Genomic DNA, 11,943 nt, shown 5'->3' with positions numbered 1-11,943 from the left:
GGAGTTCCAGAAAATCAAGGAAAAGCCTGAACAAATAAAAACGTCTTAAGATGTTTCTTATAGGAGTCAGTAGATCCATCAAGCGCAAAGAGAGAGGAAGATCGTTCCAAAGCTTAGGAGCAACAGTCTGGAAGGATTTCTCTCCTCTGGTCCTGAGCTGTGTGCGTGGAACCATCAGTAGATTCTGATCCAAAGACCTCAGAGCCTGAGCTGGGGTGCAAGGCTGGATCAGATCAGTGATGTAAGCAGGAGCCTGACCATGAATAGATCTGAAAGTAAGAACCAGAATTTTAAAGTTGATCCTGAAAGAAACTGGCAGCCAGTGAAGAGTTTTAAAGATTGGAGAAATGTGAGTTCTTCTACTAGAGCGGGTTAGAATTCTCGCTGCAGAGTTCTGAATCAACTGCAGGCATAAGCAATAATTAGAGTAAAAAAATCATGAAATAAATCCATAATAAAGCTAATACAATAGTAGCAACAATTAGAACATAATTGTAGACGCAGCTGTTCAAAGTAATATAACAAATAAAACAAGTTAAAGTGTAAACATGTGGATACGTTTTGTGTTTGACATTAAGTCCAGGGTCCAGAACATTCTTCAACGGTTTCTAACTAATTCCTCCCTGTAGTAAAGATAAGATAAGCAGCAACTGACTGTTATAAACTGAACAAACAATTAAACAAGTTTTTTTTGGATGAATAACATTTTTTTTAGATTCCTACAGCAGCTGGGAATATGTACATAGTGCTGAAACAAAACTATACACTCTTTTGAAACAACTTTAAAAACTATTTAAAAAGAAATGTCTTCGGAAAATATGTGAAGTTTTGCAAACAATAACAAATGTATAATAGCTAAAACAAATGTACTTGTGAAAAGAAATTACATATATATATTTTTTAATTTATATCTGTTCACTCAGGTTTTAAAAAAAATGTTTTCTGCAGTTAATTCATTTGTTTCAGTAGTTCTTAAAATTGCATCGCTAGTTTTTGTTGTTTTTTGTTTGTAAATAATGTATATGGTTTGTAAAAGAGTTAGTTTTTGAATTAGTTTCAACTATTTTTTTTCCAAGACTTGGCCATTTTTTCAGTAGTACTCTTTATCAGCCTAAATAACTCTATACAAAAGTATTACTTCAGTCCAGTATCCCTTCATCATTATATTTATGAAACAAAATGTGCTTTTTATTCTTGCTGCAGACTTGACCAAAAAGAAATGGAAGAAAGAAAACAAAGACTTGTTTTTACGTTCTACTGGCACATCTGTAACAAAATGCATTCTTTTTAGTTTAATATCTTTAAAATGAGTCTACAATTGAATATGTGCAGAGAGTGTTAGGAATGTGAGCAGAAAGAAAGGCGCAGTCAAGAAGGAGGAACAATGATTAAGGCAACGTGACTGTTGGTCTAAACTCTTGACCTCACAATTGTGACACCGCTCGTCTTTGTCCATCCTTGGGTCCGTCTCTGGGCCTCCTCCCAGTGGGAAACGCAGATACTCTATACTCGCAGAGTCCGACAAACAGATTTTTAATACAGTCACGCTTGAATAATTAGGTTTTTTATTACGACAGGACAAATATATCATGAAACTTACTTTTATTAAAATACATTCAACATTAAAAGTCCAAAACAAGACGATACAATCCAGTATGTGTGCGGTGTTTGGTCATTGAAAGAGAGAGAAAACAAGATTTAAGATGCAAGAGTTAAATTCTTCGTAAAGTTGCTGAAATACAAACATGAAAATATACATACATAAATCCAAAACAACAATCTTCGCTAAATATAAACATTTATAAAGCATCATATTTTTTTTTTTAAAGTCCTTTACATAAAGTGACAGGTTTTCCTCGACGTAGCGAAGATTTCCGCTCTGGAATGTCTCCAAAAAGGACGACCACGGCGTCGAAATCTCCAAAATTAATTCATTCTCTGCTGCTGTGACGTCCAAAATAAAACACTGGAATCCCTCCAGCAGCGATCAACATTTTCTTTTTCCTCTCGACTTTCTTTTCCTGGAATCCCCTAGAAGAAATAAAACAATTCCAATGAATAAAAACCCAGAAACTACTTCTTTCTATATTTAAAATTCATTTATTCACTCAAATGCCGTTTTTGCTGGTCTTTTTTTAATTAAAAATATAAAGTTTTTAATGCAACAACTTTACAACTGGTGAACAAGAGGACAGTTTACAGGAAGCACACGGATGGTTAGTGGTTCCGGTGGCAGCTTTCGGGTAATGGACAAGAAAATATGGGAGAACATAAAAGTGCTTTTATGACAGAGTCCATGACGACGTCCACCCCCAACATTGTTTAGAGCCAAAAACTGTTAAACTGTTAATAGCCAGAGCGGGATGTTAAGAAGCTGGACGACACACAAATATGATTCCCGATTCCGGTTAGACCGACAGATGACGTGGCATTAGGAAGCGTCGTTAGGATGATGTTCCTGCGGATCGATTGACCTACCTCACTGCAACACACAGTCTTTTTTAGGTTTTGTGTGTCCGTTGCCACGGTTACCTTTTGTTTTAGAGAGTGGAGAACGGAGCGTTCAAACAAACGTCATACTCGTCACAGAACTCATGCAATAAAACGTGCTAAAATAGATCAAGAATAAAAACGCAAAAGTGCAATAAAAATAAAATGAGTGTTCTCTTTTAAAACATATGAGACTAGCATTCCAGATGTAATCTTTATTGAAGTTAGATTGTTTACCTTGATTACTCTTCTTTTTGTTTCGTTTTAAGAAGCTCGGTTGTTTCTTTGGCACTTCGGACACGGAGGGGGCGTCTTGGGATTCTGGGGCCTCGGGGGTGTCGCATCTCTGGATGCTTTCATCCAGTTCGCTCATGCCGCTTTGTGTGTCCGAATGTTTGCAACCCACCACCTCATGCTTTCCCACAAGTTCACAATCCGGAGCATATAAACTTTTCACTTCACCTATGCTCCCTTCTACACCACTATCCGGAGTACATGGCTCACCTTTCCCGTCAGCCGCTGAATTGCTTTCACAATCAAGTGTAACGTTTCTGGCGTCAGGAATCGGTCTTTTTTCTGGCTGCACTTTCACAGCGAGGTCTTCCGAGTTCTCGGGCGTCAGGCCGGAAGTAGCCTCTAACGCTGCCTCTAGCAGGTCAGAATCTGAAAGTGGAGACAGGCTGAGTGTACTGGTCTCGGATGCATCTTCTGTAAAGCCATTTGTGGTTGGGCATGATTGGTGAGCGTTAGCTTGAGTTACAGAAGGCTCAGGCGAAACAAGCCCCTCCTGAGGACGTTCCAGGGGTTTCGGAGTCGTTGTGGCTGCCTCTTCTGGAAGACGGGGGGCCTGTGCAGCTGGTTCGACTACAATCGGAGCTGTTGGATTGCTTTCGGGCGAGTTGGAAACACCGTCCACTTCGTCTGTGCTTAGCTGGGGACCCTTTGTCTGGGTTTTGGTGGGATCTGAAGAGCTGGCTGGTTCGGCGTTTTCTTCTTTTACAGGCTTCACACTTGACTCTGAAGACGTAGAGATAAAGAAAACGTGTCAGAATTCAGGAGTTAGGAATAAGAAGCCAACCCAGTGGAAAGACGCACAAATCAAGACCTCATTCACAGTGCATGAAAACTACCCGTGAATTATTATAATTGATTTTGGTGACAAAAAAAAAAAGAAAAGGTAAGAGGGTGGCAAGTCAGACTAGATGACAAAAGAGATTGTGAGCAAGAAAATAGCTACGGATCTTGACACAATAGACAGGGTAATCAATCTAACAGGCCTTTAGAAGGGCTCACCCAGTGGACAACATAATGAAGGATTAATACAAACACAGGGATGATATCGAAGCCACCAGGGGAGCCAGATGGAGTTATACAAATTGGTAACCTTGACATTGAGACCTTTATACAGACAACAGGGGGTTGAACAAAATATCGACCCCAACGGCAGCCTGTGCAATCAATACAGGGCGACTTAGCTAATGCAGAGACTGCCTTCTATAGGGCTGTCAAACCCTTGCCTACAAGCAGATACAGGTAGAGATCCTCATCATGCAACAAAGATTGCAAGCAAGAGGGTAAACGTTGAAATGGACACATTCAACACCAGATTGTACCCATTGGACAATCCATCCGGTGGGATGGAGATCGTATTCTCTAGAGACTCCATCCTTGTATCAGTGAGACAAGGCTATTCCGGGGACAGGCAGATACATGGCAATACAGATAGATCAAAAGAGGTAAGACATATGGACGCATGGTGAAATATAGATCGATTCAAGAAAACAGAAACAGATGGCCGATACAGAAATAATAATAATTTAGAATATCAAATATTGGCCAAACATGCAGATGGATAAAAGGCAATATAGAGAGAAGAGGAATGAATACAGGGTGAGGCAGGCAAGAGACGGTGACCCAATTAACAGTCTAATTTCATAGGGTGACAGATCCCAATTTATTTAGCAACTTTTTTGGGAAAGTTTAAGACTAGCAGGACAAGTCTATACATTTGTCAACTGTGAATGAGGTCCTTGGGCCATTAAGCCAAAAGACGGCCAGAAGCAGCACAAGGGCGGTGCTTTATCTGATGCGTACGACAAAACGAAAGCGAACACGTAAAGCAGCGAGGCTGTCTCTTGACCGGCTTAGGAGCGGGGGGCTCTGGATGAATGCCACAGTCTCGGGTCCTTACCAGGTGGGCAGGTATCCCTACGAATTTCACTAGAAGGGAGGCTTCCTGAATCGCACCTTGGCCTGGTCTTTCTGAGGCTGAAACCTTTCCTGATATCCGCCAGCAGATGGTCGATGATGCAGCCGTCGTTCTCGGGCAGAGCTTTCTTGACTGCGGAGAGAAGTGGTTACCCTCGAATGTGGAACTGATGTGTGGTTTGAGAAGACGAACTGAAGGTACTGACTGATTTTTCCATCCGCTCCCTTCCGTCTCTTGGACTCGTCCTCAGCCTGCTGCTTCTTTCTCTTCTCCGCCTTGGCTACCAGCTCCTTCCTGCTCTTATTCTCCTGTTGAAGGTATGAACGTCAATCTCAGCCAACGCAAACATTCAGGCGCCGTATCCACAGACATCTGGATTTCGAACGTCTCACCGACCTTGAGAGATTTGATGAAAAGGCCCCGGAATGTCTTAATAGTTCCAAAAAGATCCTCTAGCGTCAGCTGTTTAGAATCCTCACACAAGTAGACGGCCAGTTCAGCCCTCTTCTTGTCGATCTCTGTGAATCTATCACTCAAAATCTGACACTCCTCCACATTTTCCTGGAGCAGAGAGAACACCATTAGCTCTTCTGATCTCCAGTTGAAGCAGCTCCAATGTACCATTGTATAAACGCAAGTCAATCACCTGAAGAATCTTTTCATACTGCTCCTTCACGTCCTCCACAGAGTTGGAGACCTTCTTGGCTGCGTCGCTCAGTTGCTTCAGCAGAGAGCTGGCTTCTGACTGGACCGAGTCCAGCTTCACTCTGTAGAGATAAGGAGGTTAAGATAAGAGAACCGATGAAGGGCAGAGTAAATATGTGACAGTACCCTGCTGCCCTTTCACAGATCTCTATATCGTCAGGCAGGGCTAAAATCTCTGGGTGGTTTGCTTCGGCCTCCTGCAGAATCAAAAATAAGATTATGATTGGAACTTCCTTTACTGGGAAAAGTCTTTTCATTCTTCGAGTCCATAGCAGAATCTGGGAGCCCCTTGACTGCATGTGGCCCTTAGATCATCCCACCAACTGTTATAGTTAACCTGTATTTTTAAATGTCGTTCCATCTGTATTTCTATCCAATTTGAATTTAAATTATTTTTACCGATAAAGTTTACGATTCCAACGTAGAAACTATCGATTTCATATTTTTTTATCATTTATTACTAGTTCAAATCAAAATATGAGTGTATACATCCATTTTTGGATCAGTTTCTGTAACTCAAGTTTTTGATGGTGCCCATTATATTTAGTCTTTTTTGCTCTTGTTTCTTGCTTGATGTATGGAGTTATATCAAGGTCATCAAAGTATTTAACAAATTAACATTTCAAATGTTGCAACTTTTTTTTTGCTTAACATTTTTTTAACTCAACATATAGTTATATATAGTCTATTGAAATGTTGAATTTGTTTTTGTTTAGCAAATCAAATTTTAAGATTTAATTATTAAATGACTAATCATTTTTTACTCCTCGTCCTTCCACATTGGATCACGTTGGGGTCACCAATGTGGACCAGGACGAGAACAAGTCGCTGGGTAGGACTGAACATGTTGCACTCGGCACAAACATTTATAACATTTGGTAGGCGACGACAATATTCAATTTTGCTCATTTCATTATTAAAAAAAACAACTTAAAAACCATTAAACAAAGAGGCAAAGTTACAACAGCTGAAATGTTAAAGTCGACTATGGCTACCGATGTTAGTTGTGAGATACATTGGCGACTTGACTTTGTCACATCAAACAGAAGTCGGAGTCGTACCTCCAGGATGTGGTGGAGAAGTGTGATGCGGCTCTGGTTGGCCTTGGTCTCGGTGAGCTTGAGCAAAGAGCTCATCTTAAACCCAGCAGCATTCCCCGTGTGACTCCCCTGTAAGCAGCATCCTTGTTAAAAACTGACAAAAATAAATATGTTTTCTGAATGAGTCTTACATAGTTGAGGAAATTGCCCACATCCAGGATCAGCCGACAGAAGCGAGGAATAAGCTTACTCGTCCTGAGAGCTGCAGGATCAAGAACGCATCTCTGGTTATACAAGTCATGACTTGCATTAAAAGCACGCTCATTCTACAAAATAGAATTCAATTTGACCACAAACTTTTTCAAGATTTCATGGGACGCATCAATTGACATTATAGACTGAATTTGCTGACAACTGCCATACATGTCTGCCTCCTTCAATGAGTTCTTTATAAATATTTATAAACATTCAATTAGAAGTATCAAAACAACTGAAGTTTAGTAAATAAAAATAAAACTTAACACGTTAAATAAACGCGTAAAAAACATTAATGAAAAGTTAAATTTGAATAGTCTACCTGCTAGCGGCGAACAATGCTAGCGGCATGAAGCTTAAATTTACCACCCATTACATGAAGAACATTCATTTTAACAGTAATGAAAAGTGAAGGACATTTTAAACTGAAGAGTCTACTTGCTGACATAACCGTTGGCCAACAATGCTAGCGGCAATACATAAAATAAACATTTATGTTTAACATTAATGTAAAGTGTACATAGTGTACAGACTAGCTTAGCCAGGGACTAACATTGCTTGCTGAAGCGAGTTGAAATTTAACACCTCGTAACATGCATTTTTAACATTTTAAACAGAATAATCTACTTGCTAGCTTAGCTAGTGGCTAACAATGCTAGCAGTAGTAAGTTATTATTGTTTTTTTATAAAGTGCTTTTCAAGACCAGGGTCACAAAGCACTATCAAAAAAATACCCAATAAAAATAAATTCTTAAAAAAGGTCAAGACAACACAGTGAGGTGCAATGTGAAACTGTTGGTACATTTGCAATCTAAAACAACTTAACTCATCTTCCATCGTTTTTCATGCTTTTCAAATCAAGGATTTGTTTATGTCAAGAAAATGTGAATTTTTGGCACACGTTAAATTTTTTGGTTACATTTTTGCCTTGTCTTAAAGAATGTAAAGAACTTTTAAAACTGCTTATTCATGATGCAAATCTTTTAAAATGTTAATGTTCGAATTAATTATTAAAGCAGTTAACCAGTCAGGCGTTTAGACATTTTAAGTGCACATGGAGTGGCTTTTAACAGAAAGCAGTTTCCATAATCTTCCTGTTTAAGTGATGGGTTTTGAGCGACGATTTGTGCAGCAGCAACACTCTGCAGGTCACTCACACTGGCAGGCTTCCTCCACAATACTGATTTTTGGTTTCATTGTCTCCAGCACCGACGCCGTCTCTTCACACAACAGCATGCACTCGATCCTCAGCTGGTAGCTGCGACAAGATGAAGTGATAGAGAGAGAAGTATTAAAGTATACAAGTGCCATCAGAAATATAGGCATATTTAAAAAAGTTATTTTACATGATATATAATACAAGTTCTATAACTTGTTTTTGTAAAGTTTAATAAATACATTTTATTTAAAAAAAGTCCTATAAAATACAAAGTAATTTTGGCATATTAATCTTTATGTTATTAGATTCGTTTTTGTATTATACAAATGCATTTTGCTCTTGATTTATGCTGAAGTATTTCAGTGCCATCATGATATTGAATATTTGAACATTTAAAAAGTTGAAACTTTACATTTTCTACAAGTTGAATACTTTAATTATTGTATATTGTAAGTCTACATTTTCTTTTTAATAATTGAATTTAAAAATGAAATATCTATCCATCTATTTTTTTAAATAAAGTTTTTATTTTGAATAATTGGAATTATAATTCAATTACTAAATTCAAAAGTTTTTAAAGAATAATAGTGCCACTGTGATATAAAGATGTAAAAGGCTAGCGATTAAAAGAAATATTACATTTAGAATTATTGAATCATTATAAATAAAGTATCAAAATGTATATGCAAAAAATAAAAATTAATTCATTTTGAAATATTCCAAAACTATTACTAAACCCCCCCCCCAAAAAAAACCTGTATTTTACCTTTAAATATACAAAATATTAAATTTAATAATTAAAAAAAAGTATTCACTTAAAAAAAACACCCCCCCCCAAAAAAAATGTGATGAAAATTTAACCATCAGTATTACCGTACCGTGGGACGGTGAGGAGAGCCTGGTAGAAGCGATCCACGTGTGCCAGCTTTTCCTTCTCGCCTTGGAACGATGACAGATTCTCCACCTTTCGAGAGAGAAAGAGAGCGAAAGAGGACACGATGAAAGAAAAAGCAGGTGATTTTTCATCCTCCCACATTGTCACGAACCTCATGCTTGTCTGGCATGAGCTTCAAAAGCTGCTTCAGTGACTCCACGTCGAACTTCCTGCGGTCTCCTTTCTCCACCATGGCCGCAAAGTCCTCGTTCGAGCTGCAGACAAACTTATTTAACTTCAGCTGCTTCAACACAATCACCAGCTCACCATTTAAACTGCTTCAGGAAGATGTTCAAGTTGAGGTTCTTCTTAGGATCCACAAACGTGATCTACAGGGAGCAGGAGAAACAGTTGAGGAGTTGAAGAGAGACATCGTGGAGTGCTGACAAACCTCTTTAGGCGCTTTCTTGACAGGAGCAGCTGCCCCCTTGTCTTTGTCTTTGGCCACCGGGAGACAAAACAGCTGCTCGATACTGCTGTAGTCGGGCTCCCGCGCAGGAGGGTCCTTCTGAACCGAAGACCACATGGACGGACCATCTGTGTGTAGGTAGAAAGCGACCCATAGTCAGGGAAAACATCCCGCATCCAACCGGTTTTACATCTTTTTGCTGCTCGTTGAAAAATGGTAGGTTACATCACATTTCTACACGTGTAGTCGAAGCTTCCAACTGTCATGTACTTGGTTACAGCGGAGATTTAGGATCTTTCAAAGGCAGTTGCGCAAACGAAACAGTAAAGGGTCCCAATCCCATTACAACAATGCCCTTCCAGTAGTTATCAGAAAATAAAAATGCAGTGTGTCTGATGCATCAATTCTTGAACTTACTGGCCGAAAATCGGCAACATTTCACCAGCAAAATTCAAAATTCATGCAAGTTCGTAGCAACCACGAAGTCGCACTGCAAGACTCCGCAATATTTCTCTGCCAGGCTACATAGTCGAGAGCCTCTTGGAGTATTAATACAAAGCCGCCCTATATTCATTTTGTAATAAAAGAACATTTGAAACTCCAAACAAGATCAATAAACCTTTCAAAACTTTAGACACCCCTAACACCCGTCTTCAATGTCACATGACCAAAACATACACTTCATTGGTCAACGGCAGTTGCGCTCTGCTGGCATGTGTATGTTGGTGAAAAACGAACGAGGAAAGAATAAAATGTGTCATTGGTTGATTTTTTTATCTGTGAAGCTGTTGACACCCCGAATAAATGCTAACCGTTAACGCAACAATTTTAACCTATCCAGATTACCATTAGTTACACTTGTTCTCAGCATATCGCTTACAAAAGCATCCGACAAAATGGCCATCATTTACCAAAATTAAAAACAGCTTTGATTTAACAACACTTTAAGGTCACGTAGCCACAGTAACTCACCTGCAACGGAGCGAAGCTTCTGCCAGTTCAGCTTTTTCATTCGCAAAGTGGGGCATCTGTAGGTTTGTGCAGGAGCGCTGCTGCCCAACAAGTGACTGGTCTGGGCCATGATCATCCCAGGAAAAGGAGGAGGAGGCGGACCCATTCCCGGTGGAGGTGGTGGAGGAGGTGGCCCTCCACCCATGCCTGGTAGAGGAGGTGGAGGAGGTGGTCCTCCACCCATGCCTGGTAGAGGGGGTGGAGGAGGTGGCCCTCCACCCATGCCTGGTAGAGGAGGTGGAGGAGGTGGCCCTCCACCCATGCCTGGTAGAGGAGGTGGAGGAGGTGGCCCTCCACCCATGCCTGGTAGAGGAGGTGGAGGAGGTGGTCCTCCACCCATGCCTGGTAGAGGAGGTGGAGGGGGAGGACCACCCATTCCGGGGGGCAATGGCGGAGGTGGCGGAGGACCGCCCATTCCGGGGGGCAATGGCGGCGGTGGCGGAGGACCACCCATTCCGGGGGGCAATGGCGGCGGTGGCGGAGGACCACCCATTCCGGGGGGCAATGGTGGAGGTGGCGGAGGACCCCCAAGCCCTGGAGGCAAAGGGGGCGGCGGGGGAGGACCTCCGAGAGCAGGTGGTAGAGGCGGCGGTGGAGGCGGTGCGGACTGTAGCACCTTAGAAGAGTTTGTACTCGTTACCCCATCGTTTTTGTCGCCATCAGTCTGCACAGCCTTGTCCACTTTGACCACATGTCCGTCTAACTCGCTCCTTTCCACACAACTCTTTCTTTTGGAGAAGACCAGACGCTCCATCATCCTTTCCGGGGACTCCATCTGGGCTGAGGTTCAAACACACAGATAAGACCAGAGTGCTACAAAACTGTCAAAGACAAACAAACACATTTGTTTCAAATAGCTTAAAAGCTTTCAACCGCAGTTGCGCAATATAACCAGTATAGGTTCCCAATCCCATTACAATAAAGCCCTTCCCGTAGTCATCAGCTGAAACGGCAAGTCTGGATTTTTTTTTTTTTTTCTGTCAGACTTCATTAGCGTGGATCAAATGACAGAGCTGTACATCATGAAGTAAGAAACAAGTTAAAAAGCTAGTCTTTACAAAACTTTTAAAACATAAATAATGAAAACTAAATTACTTCTTTTAAATTGTTTATATACAAATGATGGTACAATAGTGTCAACAAGACAAGTTAAATAATTAATATATATATATATATATATATTTCTTTTTTTAATTTAATTTAATCATTAAAAAAACGAATTAAAATTTTCAATACACAAATTATTGACTTTTTAAAAATGATAATTCAATGCTTTATAAAAAAAACAGAACCATTTCAAAAGTTTGAAAAAGTGTAATTTCAACGTTCGAAGGGCGACTCACAGCTCTGGGCCAGGAGCACGGCTCGGTTGGTGACGGCCTCCAGAGCCAGCCAGACGTCGGAGCGACTCGGCCCGAGCACCAGCAGGGTCTGCATGATGGACAGCAGCTGGACGGACGCCGGGGAGCTGCTCACCTGAAGAGGGAGCGACGGTTCAGAACTCCAGGAAAAAAAAAAAAGGGTTTGTTAAAACCTTCACTCCGACCTTGTTGAAGAGCGTGGTGAAGACCTCCATGTGGTCGCTCATGTCGATGCCCCCGTACACCCTCAGCAGCTCCTCCTCATCTTCCGCCATTGCTTCTTCAAACGCCTCACATTGGATCATCAGGTCTTCATCCTCCTCCTCTCTGCAGGACGGAGAAGTCGATAAACTCTGAACCCACATCTCGG

The 11,943-nt window shown here is 40.9% G+C and overlaps 2 protein-coding genes across 2 annotated transcripts; both read right to left on the bottom strand.

The window, feature by feature from the left end:
* Positions 1-1,587: 1,587 nt before the first annotated feature.
* On the bottom strand, positions 1,588-5,235 carry LOC148060607 (uncharacterized). The gene is made up of 4 exons (XM_087779556.1): positions 5,096-5,235; positions 4,905-5,007; positions 4,738-4,831; positions 1,588-3,507 (listed from the first exon to the last, which is right to left on the bottom strand). The coding sequence occupies exons 2-4, from the start codon at positions 4,914-4,916 to the stop codon at positions 2,564-2,566; spliced, it is 1,050 nt and encodes a 349-aa protein (XP_087635682.1). The 5' UTR covers positions 4,917-5,007; positions 5,096-5,235; the 3' UTR covers positions 1,588-2,563.
* LOC148060606 (inverted formin 2) lies at positions 5,000-11,938 on the bottom strand. The gene is made up of 14 exons (XM_087780427.1): positions 11,759-11,938; positions 11,556-11,688; positions 10,174-10,992; positions 9,184-9,329; positions 9,060-9,121; positions 8,905-9,007; positions 8,737-8,822; positions 7,857-7,957; positions 6,636-6,706; positions 6,466-6,573; positions 5,531-5,601; positions 5,346-5,466; positions 5,092-5,260; positions 5,000-5,007 (listed from the first exon to the last, which is right to left on the bottom strand). The coding sequence occupies exons 1-14, from the start codon at positions 11,936-11,938 to the stop codon at positions 5,000-5,002; spliced, it is 2,178 nt and encodes a 725-aa protein (XP_087636553.1).
* Positions 11,939-11,943: the final 5 nt, after the last annotated feature.

The sequence above is a fragment of the Callionymus lyra genome, chromosome 18 (genome assembly GCF_982586985.1).
Source record: "Callionymus lyra chromosome 18, fCalLyr1.hap1.1, whole genome shotgun sequence".
NCBI classification, from domain to species: domain Eukaryota; kingdom Metazoa; phylum Chordata; class Actinopteri; order Syngnathiformes; family Callionymidae; genus Callionymus; species Callionymus lyra.
The sequence above is the reverse complement of the archived record's forward strand: the minus strand, read 5'-3'. Positions and strand labels throughout refer to the sequence as shown.